This window comes from Procambarus clarkii, chromosome 44 (assembly GCF_040958095.1).
Source record: "Procambarus clarkii isolate CNS0578487 chromosome 44, FALCON_Pclarkii_2.0, whole genome shotgun sequence".
In the NCBI taxonomy this organism is placed as follows: domain Eukaryota; kingdom Metazoa; phylum Arthropoda; class Malacostraca; order Decapoda; family Cambaridae; genus Procambarus; species Procambarus clarkii.
This window is the reverse complement of record NC_091193.1, coordinates 16,555,474-16,578,893: the sequence shown is the minus strand read 5'-3', so window position 1 is coordinate 16,578,893 and position 23,420 is coordinate 16,555,474. Positions and strand designations below refer to the sequence as shown.

At 39.9% G+C, this 23,420-nt stretch overlaps 1 protein-coding gene across 1 annotated transcript; it reads right to left on the bottom strand.

Annotated features, from left to right (window-relative positions):
• Nucleotides 1-9,929: 9,929 nt before the first annotated feature.
• On the bottom strand, nucleotides 9,930-20,817 carry LOC138350154 (uncharacterized). The gene is made up of 2 exons (XM_069300476.1): nucleotides 20,722-20,817; nucleotides 9,930-10,367 (listed from the first exon to the last, which is right to left on the bottom strand). The coding sequence occupies exons 1-2, from the start codon at nucleotides 20,815-20,817 to the stop codon at nucleotides 9,930-9,932; spliced, it is 534 nt and encodes a 177-aa protein (XP_069156577.1).
• Between the last annotated feature and the right edge of the window lie 2,603 nt (nucleotides 20,818-23,420).

The window sequence follows — 23,420 nt, the reverse complement described above, 5'->3', positions numbered from 1 at the left end:
TAACGAGTGCTGCGCATGATTATCCAGTGGATTTAATTAGTGTTGTCGAGACTTTGGCGAATTGCTCCGATTCACTTTTTATCTCTGAGAAGTCCTGCAACTCATCATAAAAGTTTTGATAAGCGAGCATCCAAAGTGATCTTGCCTCCATCCCACTGGCCGGGAAGCTCCGGAATGTGGTTGTCTGTGTCAGTGTGTGCCGAGGGAAATTCTTGCTCCCTCTTCGCTTGTTAAGGAATTTTACCAGTAAAAGTTTTGTGTTCTTTCCATCAAATTCGGCGTTGACGATAAAAAGGAGTATTCTGCAAGCATTCAATTCTTTCCCTTCCCGGGCACCAAGTCCATCGTCGAGTTCCTTTGACAACACACTCGGCCTTCCTGGGACAAATGGCAAGACCCGGATGCCATTAGCGGGTGTGACGAGAACCTAAGACACACTTAAGTCCGGTTTGTTGAATCAGCCGGCCTCCAGTCCTTCACATCCTACCAGCCGTTCTCCACCTGCTCATTAATGATTGCACTTGTTCCGGACGTCCCGGCTAGCGTCCACTATTCACTTGTAATTCAAGAGAAAGAGTAAACATTTTGCGAAAAATATTCCGGACAAATTTTGAATTATCAGCAAAGGGCACAAAGTTTTTACGCCTCTCAGATATTAATGGTTGTAAATTGACGATATAATTGTGAAAGTCTTGACAAAATTTCAGTGTATGTGAGAAGCATCTGAGCGTTCTCTATGAGGTAGATATATAAATACAGTTGTAGAGAGATGATCAAGAAAGGAGTATCTTCAGCAATTAAAGAATCTTGCGGAGTATAACATGTATACAGATATTTATTTATTTGTTTTTATTATTTAGCTTGCAATATTGGTAGTTATACGAATATTTAAGTATCTTACAATAAGAAACTGAAGTGATTATTCTCTTCTATACTGTATATTATCGTCTCTACAACAATATAATTAGTGTGTGCACATAACCACTCGCACATTAGTGTGAGAAGGTGGTGGAGGCCAAGACCGTCAGTAGTTTCAAAGCGTTATATGACAAAGAGTGCTGGGAAGACGGGACACCACGAGCGTAGCTCTCATCCTGTAACTACACTTAGGTAATTACACACACACACACACACACACACACACACACACACACACACACACACACACACACACACACACACACACACGCACACGCACGCACCCGCATAAACCCACTCCAGCGGTATCCATACCTCCACCTCCGACATTCTCCTTCATACCGTCACCGTGTTATACCTCCACCTTTTACTCTTAAACTTTTACTTTTAAAGTCTCCAACTATTTTTACACTAAAGTACATTTTTCTACTGTTTTGATGTGCAAGAAATTAATATAGTGTCGAGAAATGTCAGGTATTTAAAGTAAATATTTAAAGAGAAGCATTGTTTACATACAACAGTAAATAAGTGGACACCAGTACCAAAATTTTAAGCCTAACCTTATACATATATACCTAGATATGTAGTTATGTTTGCTACTCTGGTACTATCCGATACAGCTAAGAGTAGCGTGTGAATAACCCTTTCTAGCTGTAGAATAAGCGACAGACTAAGAGTGATCACTCCTTTAGAGACCATATGGGTCATGTGCTCCTATTTGCTTTGCTACACTCTGTTTATGAGTCGATTCGAATTTGGTTTATACGTTGCCTACAAGTTAGACGAATGTTGTGATAATGCGGCATCAGAGCAATCATTTATCAAAGGTTTTCATGGAAATATAAAATACCGGAGGATGTTAACACTCCTTACTTCAGTAAATATGCAAAGAGAAGGTTATAAGACGATTGTAAGCCTTTACCAGCCTCGGTACAACGGCTCATATTCTGAGCTTTATATGTCAATAGAGAACGACGAGGTTGTTAGCTATGTGCAAAATAACTAATCCTTTGCTGCATTTCAATAATTAATAGTTTTTACATGATATGGAAAACATTACAATTCGCGAATATATTGTAAATAAGTGAGGAGAGAGATAAGACCGAATAAGTGAAAAGGAGAATATGTTCACACACAGAGATCACACTAACGTGATGCATCAAATGAACAAATCCACAAGGGCCGTGACGAGGATTCGAACCTGTGTCCGGGAGCATCCCAGACACTGCCTTAATCGACTGAGCTACAAAAGGGTTTCAACCCTTTTAACCCTGTCGTAGCTCAGTCGATTAAGGCAGTGTCTGGGATGCTTCCGGACGAAGGTTCGAATCCTCGTCACGGCCCTTGTGGATTTGTTCATTGGAGAATATGTTCTTCCTAAGGGGTCACGTCCACACTTCCAGTATTTATGTTCAAGTTCCTGTCGAATAGGCTTCTTCTTAGTTGTTAAACTTCAGTATTCTGTTGAATAAGCTTTTATTCGATGAGACGTAGAAAATGGCCAGGATTTTTTTGCTTGCATGCTAGCTAGCTTCTTTGCTTGTTTTTTGGTGGCACGAATGTCCTCACTTTCAAGCATATTGAAGTGGTGAGTATGTGAAGGGTGACGTTGCTGGCACGCGAAGCTGGGCGACGCTATCATCCAGGCGGCTCTCTCTTGAGTCCATATAACCTCGGATCAATGTCAACTCGCTGACTTGTATTTTAATCAATGCCAATTCTTGTTTCCATCTTTTGCCTCCATCCACCTTCCTTCGCTTGGTTCCACCCACCCTCCGTACAGCCCGTCAGCCTGAGCTGTACTGAGGATGTCCTTCTTTGCCTTCTCCTGCTTCTACGTTTGTCCTTCTCTTCATCCTATTATCCTTTCCCTCTGTCCTCTCCGTTCACGATCATGTAGTGTGTGTGTGTGAGTCGTCTCGTCTCAGACCCAGCAATCAGTGAAATTGGGTAATTATAACTACTCCTTAAGGAGCAGCTCCATTATTCATCCTCTGCACATCCCCTCACAGTTAAGAAGCACTTAATTAGCTACCTTGATAATACCGATAATTTACAAGCTAAATTTTTAATTAAGTTTACCAATACAAGCCACAAGATGTGTGAAAGTCTCTCCAAAGTTGATTAAGACGTTAAACTGTTTGGACGGAGCTCAGCACGGTTTGGGTAGCCGAGATTAAAACTTGTCTCTCTTGAGCCCTTGATGGGGTTTTTGACTCATGATGGGATGGGTTCGAGTAGGTTCTTGGCACTTGATGGAGTGGTTTCTTGGCTTCAATCTCGAATAGTCAGATATTTATCTGATATTTATTTTATTTGGGATGGGTACCCGGGTATATCCGGGGTCTCTTTTCCCCTCTACCCCCCCTTCTCTCAGAAAATTTATTGTTACGTGGAACTGAAACAACATTATGGATCTTTCAGTAAATGTATTATTACGAAAAACTGAAAAACTCAACAGGTAACTCACCAAGTATTTCACACTTGACTATGAAAATCGGATGGGATTTCCTATAAATGTTAATACTTCTTAAAGTAATAAACTAAGTCCGACCCCTAACTCGTACCCTTGTATCGTACCCCTGATCATTCACCCTGTAAAGTTGGGTGAGGGCTGGCCCCAATCGAATGCCCTCAACCCCTTAACAGACAAACATAGAGACATTCTTTTATAGATATAGAATATTAACTCGATCTTCTGGTTGGTGTCGGTAAGGGTCATTTTGCTATCAATAATGTCTTTCAGGACTTTTTTTTTCCTTTATTTTGTGAGCCGTGGAAAAGACGTTCCTGTATAATATTTTAATAGAAGTGACATGTATTGTCGGCCGGGTCATCAGAACACACTCGACAAAAGTACCTCTCTCTCTCTCTCTCTCTCTCTCTCTCTCTCTCTCTCTCTCTCTCTCTCTCTCTCTCTCTCTCTCTCTCTCTCTGTCTCTCTCTCTCTCTGTCTCTCTCTCTCTCTGTCTCTCTCTCTCTCTCTCTCTCTCTCTCTCTCTCTCTCTCTCTCTGTCTCTGTCTCTCTCTCTCTCTGTCTCTCTCTCTCTCTGTCTCTCTCTCTCTCTCTCTCTCTCTCTCTCTCTCTCTCTCTCTCTCTCTCTCTCTCTCTCTCTCTCTCTCTCTCTCTCTCTCTCTCTCTCTCTCTCTCTCTCTCTCTGTCTCTCTCTCTCTCTCTCTCTCTCTCTCTCTCTCTCTTCCACACACCTTTTCCTCCCTTTCCTCTTCTCTTTATCTCCCCCCCTCGTTCTTCTTTAACTTCTCTCCTCCTCGTTCCTTCCATTTCACCAGGAAGTTCCCTTCGCCTGGTGACAGCCACAGTGGGGGTTGATTTGCCAATATCCCCACCAGAGAATTATGGTGTGGTGGCCGGCACCCTTCAAGCTGTCACCCGTCCGGACCCATTGCCCACGCTGACCATTGACGTTTGTAAATCGCCTGTGGTTGACTTTACCCTTTATATGTTAGGGAATATTGCTATGTAACCCTTCCCCCTATTGTACTTTATATGGTGTCGAACTACTCGTCATTAATCGTCCAATTTTACCTGGATATCGTTCAAAATTGGCGTGTATGAATGGATAAATGTAACTGTTTTTTCGAAATCAGACGATCCTGGTTCTGCATATACTGCCGGGGTATTTGCATACATAGCGAAGCCCTTATATTACACGCATTTGTATCGCAAGTCACTCAGTTCGGTTTTCACTTGGCAACCAAAAATTAAATTGCTCGCATTTTTTTGTGTGTGATACGCGCGCTGTTTGATCGTCTGTTTACGTCAGTAAAGAAAACCAAGGAAATGGATCATTCTCAGTACCTCCCCTCACATTCACCCCCCAACCCCCCTACACACACACACACACACACACACACACACACACACACACACACACACACACACACACACACACACACACACACACACACACACACACACGTACGCGCGCGCTCCTCACTCGTTTTAATATGGTGGTATACGACGTTAGGAAGCATCTCTTACCATTAGTATTGTGAAGTGACTATTCTGAGGAACACAAAGTCCAGACTCTTGTGGGATATTTTGAGTTATGTTATGAGGCAAATAAGCCATTCTGCCTCGAGGTCTGCTCGGTTAGGTTTGCTAGCGTCTACAGGTATAAATTCATTTATATTTTAGAGCGTTATTTCATGCCACTGTGACCTGAGGTTATTATATATATCCCACAGTTTGTATATCGGTATTCCACGAGTTTAGTTGGGAGTCCACGTAATATAGTGTTTAAGAGTGAGAGCCTACTCATTAGACGAAGTCATGGCTAAATTGGCAATTACATCTCGCGATCCTCCTGTTAATTGGCCTTTAAGGTGAATTAATTTGATCACCATGCCCAGATCAGTTCTGGCAGCTACCAACGCGTTAAATGAGACATTGAATTATTACCACGAATCATTATCTCTACTGAAGGTTGGTGAGTTAATTTGTGGAAGACGAACGTTAAATTGTTAAATAATTTGTTAATTTGGATTTATTTGAGCCCAGGGATTGTGACAGTTGATTTATTTATTAAAGGCTTCCTTGCTAATGCCTTGGTGTCAAAACCATTGATATGAACAATATGACGCTACGATCTCATCAAATGTGTTTTTCTATTTCCTATTGAATTAGACGTTACTCATAGCTGTTAAAGCCTGAGGGATAATTATCAAGTCACGTCATGCATCTCCAACAAAGTTCACACCAACAGATCAGACAGTGTGATAAATCAAGTAAAATAATACCCAATGACTATAATATCTAGGAACCCAAGAGTGTAAAATAGGGTAATAAAAAGTGTAGATATATATTGTGTTCCCCTCTAGTCCAGGCACTCTAGGTCAATTTATGTTAATAATTATAATAACTCATTTTGTCAGGGACAGGTAGCTTGCTTATATATATATATATATATATATATATATATCCTCTTGTGTCTACAACGCATTTGGGAAGTCACTCGGCAATACCCTGTATTTGAGGAGAAACGGACAATGTCAAATATATGGGAATCCAACTCAGCACACACTAGTTGTCTGGCGTTCACATCCACTGCTGAATCCGTTGGTGAGCCTTTACCCCCTTTCTCTACTCGCTTGGCCTTCCTTCAGTCCGTAGTTTAATACTATTCCCCCACTCAACTTCCTTTAATATTGCAATAGTAACCAGGCGAATTTATCTTCTCTCATTTAATAAACAAAAAGAATACAAGAGGAGCTACACCTGTTGCTACACCGCTAGAAAGAGGTGTAGCTCCTAAACTTATCAACAGGCGCAAGAGGCTATCAACTTCTGCCCTTAAAATTTAAGGTTAGCAAGAGGTATGATTTTGATTCCTTAGTGTTATCAAGGAATAACCAGGAGAGTTAGGGTTACCCCGTAACCGCCAGGCGTGACTCCTGGCGGTTACGGGGTAGTAACTAGTGTGACGTTTACCACAATTGTTCCATAAATACCTGCTGGTCATCAAACAAGTGTTACGTACACACTTGCTGGACTTCAAACAAGCGTTAAGTACACATTTGCTGGACCCCAAACAAGCGTTACGTACACGCTTGCTGGACTCCAAACAAGCGTTACGTACACGCTTGCTGAACTCCAAACAAGCGTTACGTACTCACTTGCTGGACCCCAAACAAGCGTTACGTACACACTTACTGGACTCCAAACAAGCGTTACGTACACACTTACTGGACTCTAAACAAGCGTTACGTACACACTTGCTGGACTCCAAACAAGGATTACATAAACATCCAACTAGATTACCAAGGCGAGTGAAAGTTTGGCAATTACCAGGTTGCGTCTTATACTTTAGGTAGGCACCTCCGTCAACCATGTCTCATTAAAGTTTTTTTTTATGAAGCGTAGTAAGTTTTATTAATTTTGTGAGAGGCGGCTGAAGAAGCGTCTCCCGCATCAACCTGGGTGAGGGAATTTTACTAATTAATAAAAAATGCCATCTGAACATTTCACATTCTGGCTCGACGTGAAATGTCAAATAAAATTTATCTTTGGCACGGGAAATTTTAAAAAATAAAAACAAAAATAGAGCAGTTGAATGGGAGTGCATTAGCTGAATATAATTTGCTCAAAATCTGTCGTGAATAATTACATAATTATAATTTTGTTACGATAAATCTTCAGTAATCAGTGATAATTATGTCATAAAGTTAAATATATTTATGGTATATGTTTTAGTAATTCATAAATAGTAAATAGCAAGCGGTAAGCCGTTAGTATTTCACAAAATTATTTTTGCAGAATTTAGAATATAGTAAAGGAAATGATACAGCAAATTGTTAATTGGGAATTGTATTATACGTTGGCAGTTAGCAGGATAATAGGGTTGTATGACACCAGTCGATGCTATGTACAGGAAGACCGAGTAGCAACTAGGAAAGCATGGGTGTGGTAGAGTGTAGTGTGGGTGGGGAGGAGATAGGGAGAACAAGTGGTGGTGTAGGGAGGAGGGGTGGATGATGAGTTAGGAGCTGGTGAGGTGTGGTGGTGGTGAAGCTCATCGTCGTACCAAGGAACAAGGTCCCATTGGTCCGGTGTCCTCTAATCAGGCCTGTTGATTGACGATCTTACGATTGAGCAAACTGTTGTCACCTCAACTCTTGGTCCCAGTATGAACCACAGCCCAGTTGAACAGATAGATACCTCTTGGAGGTATATATATATAACTATCCCTCTTGAACACAACCAGAATAGGGAGAAAAAGCCTGTTATTAATACCCCCATATATGTAGAGCCGGGCTGTTGACAAGCCTCCGGCAGCTGTGTGAACACAAGTGTCTCCTAAAGTACTAAGTCTATCCGTACTTTTCAACGGGCAGTTTTGTGTATTTTTACCTCCTTGCCTCAAAGGAAATTATTTCATATAAGAATATATGGAAGCACACCCTCATATATTTTGTGGAGGTGGATTATGTTGTATCACCTTCCCCAACTTCCCACAAGTACGAATTGAAGAAATATTTAGCTATCCCAGTAATTCAGGTGGTTTTGTTGTGGACTCTGTCATTATTCCAGCTTTACATGGGGCAGTTACTGTGCAACAATATTCTACCTTAGATCGTACGGGTGTCGTAAAGAACTAACATTATTGGTTGTTTTCTCTTCTCTCATAAATACTTGTTATCCAGCATTTATTTTGTCTTGCAGTTGTGACAGTTACTCTATTTCTTTAAATAATTTATGCTATCATTATTACTTTTAATTTTTTAACGCTGCTCTTTCTCTCTGTTGAATGAGGTAAAAGACTGGTGCCTCAGTGCCAGTGAGCAGGTCGGGAGTGCCTTGGGGGATATATGTGGGTGTGTCGGGTGTCACCGGGAATGGCCAAAGTGTGTGTTATGTCCGCCTGCGTTTTTGTGAGTGAACTTTTTCAGAATATATTTTTTATTTTAGTCAGATTCAGTTCTTGTTTGCTGCTGCTGTTCTCTTTTCTTTCCCTCTATGTGCTTCTCTTATTCTCTCTCTGTCTCTCTCTCTCTCTCTCTCTCTCTCTCTCTCTCTCTCTCTCTCTCTCTCTCTCTCTCTCTCTCTCTCTCTCTCTCTCTCTCTCTCTCTCTCTCTCTCTCTCTCTCTCTCGTTCTCTTTGTCCTTACCTTCTCATCCAACTCTTACATCTCACATCCAACTTACAACTAATTCTCAACCTTCTCATTTCTCCCATGATTTTTTTTTGTGATATATCCTCTGTAAAGAATATTATTGTCGGCTTCATCTAATACTAGATGGGATACCCGGGTCGACCCCAAATGGTTGCGCCATTTAAGTGTTCGCAGCCCCCCCCCCCTCCCCTTCTAAATGTAAATTTGCATTCAGAACATGTTTTGAATGACTGAACAGATGCTGAAATTCTTCGGAGTCTGCGGCCATCATTTCATCTGCAGTTGCCTCCTGAGCATCGCTAATGGAGCTAATTTATTTAAAAGGGGTGCAATGGAATCGACTCCGATCCACCAATGACAATTCCTAATACCCACCATTCATCTTGCAATGTTTAATGAGGTTACCTCCAATCGTCGGAGCTGAAACCTTGGACAGACTGAAAGACATTCTATTTTATTTAGATTTTAACTTCTGTTACTTTGTTAACTATTAATAACCTTAGCTCGCAGGTTCACATCGATTCAAAGATTACAACACTTATGATTACTCGCAAAACAAAGCTTCCTCGGGAAATTGGACCTTGCCTGACCTCTGGAAGCCGCGAACACTATAAATTAGACAGTTATAAGGCGACTAAATGAAAACCAAAAGGCAATATCAATTAGGGCTCAAATCAGACCTACACTCAAATCGAGACGTCACCATACAGCACCAGATAACGATATCTCTACCGAGTTCCCCTCCGCCCACCGCCTGACCCAGTGTTTGATTGGCTTCCATCCCCATTATTCTCCTATTTCTCTACCTATGTGTGATTACTTCACCTTACCCCCACACAACTTCACCTCTCTCACATGTATATTTAAGATATAGTTGCAACTATATATTAATTCATTACGTGAAGATGTTACAGAGTGGAACGAAACGTTGTAGAAAATATACCCTACATTAATCATCAGGTTCTTTACCATAAATTTCGGTTACTTGGTTGCTCGTCTTAATAGAGAGAGTTAGCAAATAGTTAGAATCAACGAAAGCTTATTCTCTAAGATCAACAACGCCTGCAATGCGATCATATTTAACCAACAATATATATATAGTCGCCAAGGTACTAATGGCGTTGTATCATGTAAAGTTAATATTGTTTGCTCTGTTAATATTCAGTGATCCAATTTCTGGACTCATTACTACTTCTCTGGAAACGATAATTAACTGAACGAGGAATCTTGGTACATGGGAGTTCTTGAGAGAGACTCTTTCCCAGTGCTCCGTCGTCTCACAGGATGATAAGGAAAAGTTTGCAATTAGCCAATATACGTCCAGACTCTTGCTTTCTTCTACTTATATTGCGATCAATAAGCAGTCACCGAGTGTATCAAAGGTTGTTTCGCCCCTTGATATTGCAACGAAAGATCTTTTGTACCTTGATGGTGTAGTGAAGGTTCTTTTGTACCTTGATGGTGTAGTGAAGGTTCTTTTGTACCTTGATGGTGTAGTGAAGGTTCTTCTGTACCTTGATGGTGTAGTGAAGGTTCCTTTGTACCTTGATGGTGTAGTGAAGGTTCTTTTGTACCTTGATGGTGTAGTGAAGGTTCCTTTGTACCTTGATGGTGTAGTGAAAGTTCTTCTGTACCTTGATGGTGTAGTGAAGGTTTCTTTGTACCTTGATGGTGTAGTGAAGGTTCTTTTGTACCTTGATGGTGTAGTGAAGGTTCTTTTGTACCTTGATGGGATTGTGAAAGTTCTTCTGTACCTTGATGGTGTTGTGAAGGTTCCTTTGTACTTTGCCGGTATAGCGAAAGTTCTTTTGTACCTTGATGGAGTAACGATTTTTTTGTACCCTGGGGTGTTGTGAAAGTATTTTTCTACCTTGCCAGTATAGCGAATGTTCTCATGTACCTTGGTGATGCAGTGAAAGTTATTTTTGTACATTGGTGTTCTTGCGAAAGTGAGTTTGTATCCTGGTGGTGTAGCAAAAGTTGTTTTGTACCCTGGTATTGTAGTAAAAGTTGTTTGGTACCCTGGTGGTTTAGCGAAATTTTGTCAGTAAGTTGGTGCCGCTACCCAACTGTATTATCTAAATGTATTGTATTATTAATACATTTATACTAAACGTATAAACCGTATTATCTTCTTGTGTTGTCTTGGCTGCCAATCTTGAATCATCAAACTGTCGTGTTGACTGCTTACTTTTTTTTTGTTTTTGATTATTGACTTGTCTACGTGTTTGCACTCCTGAGTTACATAATTGAAATTGTTACGTTAAAACTCCATATTTCGTAAGTTTTTTTTAGACACAAAACCATGATCGACTTGAGAATGGTCCAGGACGGACCGAAACGTCGTCGTCCCTTCACCTTCTAGTGTGTGGTCTGGTCAACAAATAAGACACAAAAAATTTTTGTTTTGTGCTGAACAGGTCAAATGTTAAAATTAAGATGCTGTAAATATGTATAGTCGATTTGGGTATAAGGATATGCTCAGCCATATCTCAAAATATATCTCACCCTGTGTCAAACTACATTTACAATTAACCTGAGAATTGTAACTTATTTGTTGTAAAAATAAACAACCTTGACGGTCAGAAACTGTCAAATTGTAAAAACTTTTTTTTATAAGTCATTTATACTTATATTTTTTTAAGTAATATGTGTTCATCTGTCTGGAGATCTGTTCACTCGTCAGTGTGAACTGTGATGGTGAACAGATATGAGAGTTTTATTTGAGCTTTTACGTTACTTGTTTTTAGTCACGTCTCAGATCTCATTAAATATGGCCGAGTTAAATCAGATAACAAGACTGAGATCCCTATCCAACACCTCCTTCCCCTCTCCTCCTACGCCTTCCTCTTGCTTCTTCTCTTCCTCCTTCTCCTCTTTCTTTTCCTCCTCTTCTACCACCTCACTCTCCCTCCTTCACATGCCCATAGTCGCTCAAAGTCACGACGCCTTGTATTGTAGGTTAGTTTCGTATGAAATTTAAATTTATATATATATGTCGTACCTAATTGCCAGTATCACATTACTAATCGTAATAAGTAATGCTTATGGCTAACAGCCCGATCGATTTTTGTTTTATTTATCAATATTTCTCTAAATTGTTTCGCTCTTAAAAATGTCGACAATACTGCATAAATGAATTACTCAATCAAGCCTAGCTTTACCTTCCTTAAGCAGTATTGTGAAATAATAGATTAGTAGAGAGAGAGAGAGAGAGAGAGAGAGAGAGAGAGAGAGAGAGAGAGAGAGAGAGACAGAGAGAGAGAGAGAGAGAGAGAGAGAGAGAGAGAGAGAGAGAGAGAGAGAGAGAGAGAGAGAGAGAGAGAGACAGACAGGGACTTATGATAACTTCCTTCTCCCTCCCTCCTTGGCATTTCCCTGCAAGTCTACACTCTAAGTTATTAAGAGGATTTAGTGAAGTTAAGAAGATGGAAGGTGTGACTCCTGGAGGACATTGTCAGGAGCCATATTAGTCCCAGAGGGTCGACCTGACGACCAGACCCGGCTCTGTTTAGTGTCCCGGGGAGGGATGCGATCCCCGGCTTGCCGAGATGAGGACGGGCAGCAAGCAGGCTGTGAGAAGACGGAGGTAAAGACAGGAGATAGAGGGAATGGTAATAATGTAAGGATAGGAGTTTGTATATATATATATATGAAGGATAGGAGTTTGTATATATATATATGAAGGATAGGAGTTTGCGTTTGTAGATGATTTGAGAAGAGGAGAAAGTGCGTGTGGAGGTAAGAGTAATATTTTATTATATATATATATATATAATATTATATATTATCAAACATTATGTATATATAAAATATCTTCAGCCTTGCAAATATATTACTATTTTAATAGCCTAAACTATTACCACAGTAAGGGTCTGAACTTCCAGGGTTATATACTCACTGGATGACCTTAAAACCTTTTTTATTCTAAATTCGAACCAATCCATTTCAAGCATTTCCAAATGACGCAAATCGTAACATAGCGAAAAATTATGAAATCGAAAGAAACTCTAAATATTCCCTTTGGCTTTAATGCTTGTAGAAGTGTGTGTGTGTGTGTGTGTGTGTGTGTGTGTGTGTGTGTGTGTGTGTGTGTGTGTGTGTGTGTGTGTGTGTGTGTGTGTGTATCTGTTTGTGTGATGAACTTGAGATCTCGTCCTCAAACGAATATTTTTTTACGAGATATCGTCCGTAAACAAATATTTCTCCTTCCCTTCAAAGTTATGTGGCAAAATTAATTCCCCCAAAGAGCAACTGGAGCCCCAAAGCCGAGAAGCAATATTGCGCGCCTCATTATGCGAGGCAAGAAGTGCTTTAGTCTCCAGGGAATCCACCGAAACGTTCCTACAACACATCGACTGAAAATGAACATAGTGAATAAATTCAGGAGAAGGGGGGGGGGGACAAATATAGGGTCTTCGCGAACAGGGAACAATTATAACACCAGTAAAAATAATGTATAGGTTTTTGTCATAAATTGATGTATTTAAACTGAGAGGTGTATCCTGTTTCTAGTTGTATTTACACTGATTGTTTGATACTTTGACTTTGTTCGAGACTTGAGTATTCGTGTGGGATGGTTGGTAAGCTAAGTGGGGGCACTAGTAACTCTCCCAGTTGAAACACCCAACATAAGAAAACAAAAGATAATTGTTATTCATGCTAATCTATAATTAGATTATACTGTCCGCGAGTGACCATACGCGGAGTAATTTTGCTTATCTTGAGAGGGTAGTCTATTAGAAGGCCATTACATGTCTTGTAAATACACCGGGGGCACAATTCTTAATCTTAAAACTCTGTATAGAAGTGTTGGCTTGGCCCCCTTTCTCCTCCTAATAACCTTATCTCTAACTTTAAAACTTCCCATCAGTTCCATGTATTACGCTATGTATTGCCTAATGTTGAATTTTCAGTATGTATTCTGAGAGTTGTCTTGGTACACACAGCTGTAATGAACCCAAAAAAATCAATCACCCGATTTTCGTCGCGTGTTCGGAAGCGTTCCCTTTAGGCTTTATTTACCATTCAAACCAGCTACTTTAAAGCTGCACTCTTTTTATGCCGGGTCCTCAAAGATCGTATTGTTTTTCCTGGTGAAGGCTCACCTGTGCTGGTCCTTCCCTCTATGGCCCTCTACGGCGCTTTAAATCTATTCTATTCTCAATGTTTCCTGTGCCAGAAATTCGTGGGGTACCTTTCCCTTGGCGGGGTTCCTTTCCCTTGGCGGAGTTCCTTTCGTTTCGAGGAGTTCCTTTCGTTTCGTGGAGTTCCTTTCCTTTCGGGGAGTTCCTTTCCCTTCACAGAGTTCCTTTCCCTTCGGGGTGCTGCATATACGTCTACTGATGAATGCTCTCTTCAATAAACGGCTATCTCCATTCCTTCATAATTTTACATATTTGCTCTTTCCCCTCTTATTTTCTCATTCATATTTCCATTCTTTTATCATCCCCCTTTCTTCCCGCTTTTGTTAGTTTCTTCATCCTACTCCACCCTACATCCTGCTCGTGCCTCACAATCCTCGAGGGTCAAGGAGCACTCCCTTCTCTGACAGGAGGAAGTTAATGAGGCTTCTCTAGGTGCTCTTCCTCTCACCTCGCCTTCTCTTTCTTACCCCAGCTTCCCTTCTCTCTCTCTCTCTCTCTCTCTCTCTCTCTCTCTCTCTCTCTCTCTCTCTCTCTCTCTCTCTCTCTCTCTCTCTCTCTCTCTCTCTCTCTCTCTCTCTCTCTCTCACACACACATCACCTTCTCTTCCTCCTCGAGTTCTCTTTCCCTGTCTTTCATCACCCTTCGCTCATTCGTCCTCCTCCTTTTCTTCTTATTCTAGCCCCTTCATTTCAATTATCCCCCCCGTATCTACTTCACCTTTTATTCCTGATTTCTCGTTCCCTCCATTTTATGCTTTCATTCTTCATCAACCTCCTCTTCCCCCATGCAATCTCCACTTTCCTCCGTGCCTGTTCCTTCTCGTTTCCCTCTTGCCTTTCGTGTTATTATGGTAATTAGCCGCCCCGCTCTCCTGAGGTGGATGCTGGTGGTCAGAGAGAGAGCCCCTGGGTGTTGACGAGGGCCGCCAGGGACACCCTCTACACCTCACTCCTGATAAACACGCTCACTGATGATTTCACACATAAATGATATTCAGTACGTCGGTGAATTACGATTGATAGGTGATGACCTTGGAGCTGCGGGAGTGGCAGGTGGGGTGGGGGGCTGAGGGGGGCAGAATAGCAAGGGGAAAGGAAAGCAGCTGAATTAGGGGAAAGTGGAGGGCAGTTTGTGAGAGAAAATGGAGGAAGAAGGGAAGGGAGGGAGGGAGGGAGGGAGGGGGGGGGGAAGAAGGGGAGGGGAGGAAGGAAGGAGAGTAGGTAGGATGGAAGGAGGGAAGACAGTAAAGATGTCCTCGTAGCTCATACCTCTCAGCTCGGGTACTAGTCTGGTGGCAAACCTTAGAACCTTTTCCAGTTTGGTGTTATTCTTGACTTATCCTTATCGTGTGTGTGTGTGTGTGTGTGTGTGTGTGTGTGTGTGTGTGTGTGTGTGTGTGTGTGTGTGTGTGTGACCAGTTGAGTGTGACAGAGGTTGGTGCCTGCTGCCATCTAGCAGACATCAGGGTTATATCTCCCTCGGGACTCATCACCGCCAGAATCCTTCCTTGATGGTGTAGTTACACCTGCAATAATGACCTTTTCAGACAGGCGTGGCTTAGCAAACTATCGCTCTATAAAATCAGTAGTGCAGACAAATTTACAACGCCCGCTAATGTTATTGGCTAAGCAAAATTATTGCTGGTTATATAAATTCTCGTACTAGTGTATTTTTTGTTTTTAAATTGTTAACAATAAACTCTGTAGCAGAACACAGACTTTAATGTTTTCTGAAATACTTGTATCGTCATCAATAATTGTTACATTAATATCTACAACTTCTACTAAAAGTAATATTGTGTTAGGGCACCATATAGTGCACGCAATAACATGTAATATATATGTACAGTTTTATTTCACAGAAATATCTCCAGCAATTAGCAGCCCTCTCAGGAAGGCTGGGACAATTTCGCAAATGCGCCTCTCCGTCAAGTCTGTTTATGAGATGAAGCATTTCCCACACACACACACACACACACACACACACACACACACCCACACACACACACACACACACACACACACACACACACACACACACACACACACACACACACCCATGCGGCTTAAATGATTTGCTGCTACGATTGAAAATTTACTCCCAAACAATCGAGTTTGGACGCTCGCGAAATTGGTTTTTAAACTAGTTTTTGTTGGAGATCAATCGCAGCTGGAAAAACTAGACTGTAGGGAGGAATCTGCATGTGCGAATTTAAATTCGCAAATGTTAATTGACAATAATTGGACATACACTCCGCGTGGGATATGCTCTACAGTAGCTTTTTTAATCTTAACTAAAGTTTTCGGCTGTTTTCTATCTCATGCTTTTCATGGGATTTTCGGTGAAACATTCTATCACTACTCGTTTTGAATTCGTCATAAATTGGTATTTTTGACTATGAACGTCAATATATAAATGGTTATCTAATGTTTTTATAAACCAACTGGAAATATATAATTTATATATATTTATCGAAACCATTTATACAGAAATAATTTAAGGCAAACAGATGTCAGTGATAATAAGTTTAAACAGAGATTTTTGCAATAACTATTTTAATAAACTGGAAAGTACTAGAAAAGGCACTATGAGGTATCTATTTACTCCTAGTGAATAGTGAAAGAAAATCTGCCCATTTGTTTCTGCCTCGACAGGGAATCGAAACCTGGTTCTTACGAATACGACCCCTGAGCGGTGTCCACTCGGCTAAAGGTCGCTCGCGCGCGCGCGTGCGCATCGTCTTGGAGGCAAGCGCCAAAGACTTAGTTCCAATAAAAAGGCTAATGTGTTAAAGTCAGTCTCCAGGATGATGGTATTGGATGAAAGTCGCGGAAATTCCTCCAGATGATGTTATCTGCGGCAGTTTAGGATGAGGCTTCATCCCACCAACACGACCTTTCTCCGACCCCGAAAACGGCAAGCGTGTGTGTGTGTCATTTCCCTAGTGTCATCTCACTATAATTACTCTAAGAATATTTACGCTTGACGGAGAATAAAATAATTACTCTAAGAATATTTACGCTTGACGTGGAATTGATAAAAGTTAGAATCATTTTCCATCTGCCTACTAGGAAAATTGGAAATACAAAAATAATTACTTTGACCCCTCGAACCCCTAAGCTTGCAAAAAATGATATTTATCAGTCGTATTTTAATCTCGCATCTCGAGGTGCAAGGGGAGGAAATCACGACTTGTTTCTCGCGTGAGATTCTAGTGCCTATTTTTTTCACATTTTGATTTTCATACAAGAAAACTTCTCACTGGTATTCTCGTACATCTGTCCAGCGGCCCATCCGGCGTAATTTGTCAATACGAGAAGTTAAAGAAGAAAGAGAAAAGTTAAGCCATATTGAAAACAGTCGTCGCAATTTCAGTGGAAAACAGAAGAGCCGAAAATCCCAAAAGGGAGAGAAAAATTGCTCTTGTTAACGAGATTTCCTATAAAAATTATATTATGATTATTATGTGATGAGTCATACGATCATGAATTAGTTGAGCAGCAAACAAGTAAATGTAGAAAAAAACTGTTCTCGTAATATGTATTATTTCAATTTCAAATCAGTGAATGGATGAATTCACTGAAGATTCAGTCATTCAGAATGCTACAGTACTTTTAGGACCCGAGAGGAAGCAGGTTATGGAGTGAAAATAACAGAACAACTTAGGCTAACTTTCGTGATTTCTGGAAAGTGAGAAGGAAAAGTTACCTCACTTCTTCTAAGATTTTCTCACGAGATGCAACTTTAAACATTGTTGTGGGTGACGACTGTTGTTGAACATGTTTGAGGTGGAGGGTTGTGATGATGCATTGTAGGGGGTTGTGGGGTTTTGTGGGGGCTATGAGGAACATGTGTTAATCAACGACATTAACCTCACAGCATCACAAGTCAAGGGGGCCGGACTTGGGGAGTAGAAGAACTCTCAGAACCCCATACAGGTACAATTCAGGTAACCACTCTAACTCTCATGACTACAGGTCCTTGTCATTTCTAGCTAATACAGCACATTTTGTTAAATTTCGAATCATCAGCACTTGATATCATTCTAATTCGACCTGTGAACAACAACTAAGCTATTTCAATTATTTTTATACGAATATTATATTCACACTAATTATTTGTGCTTTATTTTGTCATTTACGATATCGTTATCCATCTTGAGAGCGATATCTGAAATGAAGAAACGATAAGACAAATGACGGTAATCACTATGTGAAGGAGATAAAATATAGCAATAAACACACTGTGGAAGGAAATTCACGTAAGGAATTTAAATGTTGAACGGACAGTAATTTTCACACTAATGCACATTTTCGTAATCAAATGAATAGTAACAAATATATCTTAGGCACGCCTATAGAGACGCAAGGTATCGTTACCGAATGAGGCATGACAGGTTATCGCACTCCATGGATAACGAAGTAAATTAAATTGGTCAAGACAACCACTGTAAATGCCAGGAGTACCAATATAATGGCCAGAGTACCAATGTAATGGTCAGGAGTACCATTGTAATGTCAACGTAAGCACACTGCAACCAGTGACTGGACTAAGTTCCTTCCAGGGTTTCGACAAAATTTTAGCACCAAATTACAAACATAAGTTTAGCAATTTTTTTATTTTTTTATTTTTTATTTTTTTTGTCATGGGTTATTTTTTAATTAATTTGCTTTCAAGATTTTGTTGAATATTTTCATATTTTCTGGAATCTGTATCTGCCAAGCGTATCCTGGTAAGGCGGGCCAATTTGGCAAGCATTTCTTATTAAATTTATCGCCAGTTTGCCGAGCATATCTCTAAAACTTCCAAGAATTTTCCTGTGGAGTTGTTCTCAAAAATTTGTTGCACAATAACCAGGATATATGAGAGTGTGCGGCTGCGGCACCTTTTGTGTTTTGCTCCTGCGACTTCTCTCGGAATTGTACATTTTCTTTAGGGGTTTTTCTCACGAATTTATGTTAAGTGTGTTTTGTAACCCTTAATGAATCTCGAGGGAGCATCATTCGCGAGGACTGGTCTTAGTGGACGATGGTGGTTAGACACCGATTATATATATATATATATATATATATATATATATATATATATATATATATATATATATATATATATATATATATATATATTTTGAAATGTATGTGTGTGTGTGTGTGTGTGTGTGTGTGTGTGTGTGTGTGTGTGTGTGTGTGTGTGTGTGTGTGTGTGTGTGTGTGTGTGTGTGTGTGTGTGAAGGTGAAGAAAAACCCACATATATATGTGTAAGTGTATTAAAAACTAATTTTCGGATGTAATCTACATATTTTCTGATGGTGCTGTATCCAATGTTTACAGCACCTTGAGAAAGGATGTTTAGGGGTACATCCGAAAATTTGTTTTTTAAAACGCTTATACATTCACATATATTGGGTCCTTCTTCACCTTCATTCAAGCACCACTGCATTTTCCGTGAATGTGTATATAAAGGGAAAAATGTAACGAAACTTCCGAACATAAACTATACAGAAAACACATCCGTGATTTAATTTCAGACGTCATGAAAATCGCACTGGAGAAGGGGAGGGGGGTTACAAGCTGATATATTTTTTTAAGTATTTAACTAAGACTGACAACGACCAGCCTATGTCCGTCCCGTACCTCAGACCGTTCTCCCTGCAAAGTTGGGTGAGGCTGGCCTCCAACCTTGGACAGGCATACAAGCAAACAGTCAGACATTCTCTCTCGTAAAGTATAGGTATATTCCTTGAAAACGTGCTGAATCTCAAAATATACATCTCACGACTAATCAACGATTAGTCGTTGAGATGTAAGTCTCGTCCTAATCACACACTCAGACCTTGTCAAAGCACTCAGGAGAGTGCAAAAGACTTGGTGTAAATCTTTATATAAATGTCACAAATACATAAATGTGGGGTTTTATCCAATATTATTATATCTGTGAGAAGACATGACCACTACATATGTATATATTTACAAATATCATATAATAATGAGTGTGAAAAATATATATTTATACATACAGATATTCATTCACGCCCCTCCTGCCTGCCCTCCCACAGGGCAACGCTCACCATAATCACCAGCTGTCGAACGCTAATCCTCTCACTTCCACATATCCAAAATTTGACGTGTCAGAATTTCTCGCGTCACTCACCAAAGGGAAATTAAAAATTGACTCATCGAAATTCTTCCTGCGAACTCGACGGAGAGATGAAAGGGATTTATTATAGTCTTATTCTGTTAAATCTCTCACAGACAGCTCTAGGATGCTGCTGATGATGATCTTGTCTCTCTCTTGATTGACGTAATGAGTCTTGCAGCATCTCAGACGCGAGAAATGAAGGAATTACTAACCAAGGCGCCGGGAAAATTTTACAAACTTGTTCAGCTCCCAGTTGTGCAATTCTGTTTATAATATAATATAATATACACACACTCCTCCTACACTGTTATCTTTACCAGTCTTTATTCTCAACTCGAACCTTCCCTCGTACAGTAAGTCAAGCCGCTCCTCCGGAACCAAAGGAACACGCGAGGAAGACTTAGACAACACTGGAGAATGATTCATGTCGCGGCCTTCGTGATATTTTGGAGACCAATATGATGAAGGTGGCGAGCAGATGTGAGGCCCTGACGTTCAGGCGAGGTGCACACACACACACACACACACACACACACTCTCTCTCTCTCTCTCTCTCTCTCTCTCTCTCTCTCTCTCTCTCTCTCTCTCTCTCTCTCTCTCTCTCTCTCTCTCTCTCTCTCTCTCTCTCTCTCTCTCTCTCTCCCCCCCCTCCCTCTCCCCATAACAAAAACACAAAAATTTTGCCTAATCTGGCACAAAAATATGACGTTATAGATGAGAGGTTGTTGCTTGAAAACAAGAAGTTGTTGCTAGTACTTTGTACCTCGCCCTTCTAGTCACACTGTCTTAGTGCTTCCTGTTGATAATTATCCTTACTGTTTTACTTTACTGTTTTACTTTACTTTACTGTTATTACTTTACTGATAATTTACTTTACTCACATATGCTCCTGTCTTTGTTGGTGTTACTACCGTGGCTGGTGCTACAGGCGTGCCCCCGCCGCTGTCATCTCCCTTTACCACGGTCGCAACGCTCATTACCGTTATTTAGGTCATTGGGATCATTGTTATAATGTATATTGTTGGGAAGATCTTGGCTATTAGTGGCAGTATTGTTACTGTAATAATTATGAACGATTGTGTAGCCATAAATTTGAGCGGTAGCCGGATATATGGGCTAGCATATGATATTAAGTTAATGTGGTATTCGGATATCTGAATAAGTATGTATCCATACAACAGTGAAATAGCTTGATATCTGGATGTATAATAATATGTTAAAAGTTGCAACCGGATATCCAACATCAGTCATTACTAATTCCTGGATTGAAACATGCGTCCCATTAGGAATCTTACGCATTAAGTAATTTCGGACTTTTTTCTTCATTAAAATCAAAGGGATTGGTTTTTCTGCGCCCGACTCTAATTAGAAACCCGCTTGTCGTTCCTCTCCCGAACTTATCTGGAAAGTTTATTAATCTCTTTTTATTTTTAAGGGAGAATTTCTCTTATTGCAGTGAGCAAAGTGTTTTATTTACATACTAATTTACTCTTAAAGGGGATTCTCGCACTGAGAATGGAACTGGGAAATGGAGGATGCCGTATATAGATTTTTTTCCTGCGGTGCCTGGGTAGTGAAGATGGTCATACAGAGTAGTTTTGATTTACAGAGTTACACCAAGTCTTTCGCACTCGCCCGAGTGCTTTGGCAAGATCTGTATTTGCTTAGGACGAGACTCGCATCTCAGCGACTAATCATCTGAATGACTAATTAGTCGTTGTAGTGGTTAGTTGGACGTACAGCATATATATATGTATGTATATATATATATATATATATATATATATATATATATATATATATATATATATATATATATATATATATATATATATATATATATATATATATGTGTGTGTGTGTGTGTGTGTGTAGTGCCTCGCAGACGTCAAGCCGCCTGCTATCTGCGAGGCACTACACATCAAGAAGTCAACACCAGCAATCAACAGCCAATTAATGCACAACTATATTCTACCCACCTCAAGACTCCGCTCCAATATAGAAGCATCAAGAAATATGGACCAATAGGCTTTCTACAATCACTTCCATTCAATACCCATTGTTTCGTGTTCTGTCTTGTGTTTACGAATTTAATACCCTATTAATACCACCTCACCCCATCCACCTCACTCAAATGTAGATATAAACAAATCGAAGATGTGTAAGTTCTATTCAGTTGTGTATGTATAATCTAAAGTCTTTGAAAATGTAATAAGTTTTACGAAACGCGCTCAAGTGTCGCGTCAGACTAGAAATAAAAATGAATTTTGGAGAATTGATTTTTGAATTACCACCAACAGTGAAAAGAAACGTACGAAAGATCGAGAAAATTCGTGTTTGAATTATTAATCTTACTTTTTCGGTCATATTTAATAATATATGTCTACAGGAAAGACTGCTACCAAAATATACTAATATATATATATATATATATATATATAATATATATATATATATATATATATATATATATATATATATATATATATATATATATATATATATATATATATATATATATATATATATATATATATATATATATACAACTTTAGAACACTTTCCCACCAGGAGACTCGAACCCTAGCCAGCACAGAAGCCTTCCAGCAACTGGCATAACAGGTACGCCTTAACCCGCTTGCTCTAGTGCTCAAGGGTCTGAGCAGGTGGTGGAGCGGGTTAAGGCGTACCTGTTATGCCAGTTGCTGGAAGGCTTCTGTGCTGGCTAGGGTTCGAGTCTCCTGGTGGGAAAGTGTTCTAAAGTTGTATACTTCACTCTCGTGTTTAGAAGAGTTGTGCCTTAAGCATAGACACTGTGTCTTCCCATATTAACAGGGACTTGATGAAATTAACGTCTAAATGACCCCTCACTTGCTCTAGTGCTCAAGGGTCTGAGCAGGTGGTGGAGCGGGTTAAGGCGTACCTGTTATGCCAGTTGCTGGAAGGCTTCTGTGCTGGCTAGGGTTCGAGTCTCCTGGTGGGAAAGTGTTCTAAAGTTGTATACTTCACTCTCGTGTTTAGAAGAGTTGTGCCTTATATATATATACATATATATATATATATATATATATATATATATATATATATATATATATATATATATATATATATATATATATATATATATATATATATATATATATATATATATATCAAAAGAACTGTGTGAATGCTAAGCAAATATAATTCAAAGGAGGAACTTTTAACACGGGGAATTGATGATTTTATGTGTACAGTATTTTACTATTCTTTTCGGACATTTTGTTGCCGATAACATTCAAAAGATAAGTAAGGAGAAACATTTGTGTCCAGTGTGAGATGAATTAGTCATTTATTTGGCATCTGAAAATTGTAAATATCAGCATGATTGTGGTGAGTTCAGAATTTATAAATGAAGATAAATGATAACATGATAATGATGGGGTTCTCCATCGTTATCTTGTTACGAGGGCAGCCTTGGAGGGTTTTCCATCGTTATCCTGTTATTGAATGCAGCTTTGCAGGGTTCTCCATCGTTATCCTGTTACGAAAGCAGCTTTGCAGGGATTGTTATCCTTTTCCTGATTACGTGGACAACTGG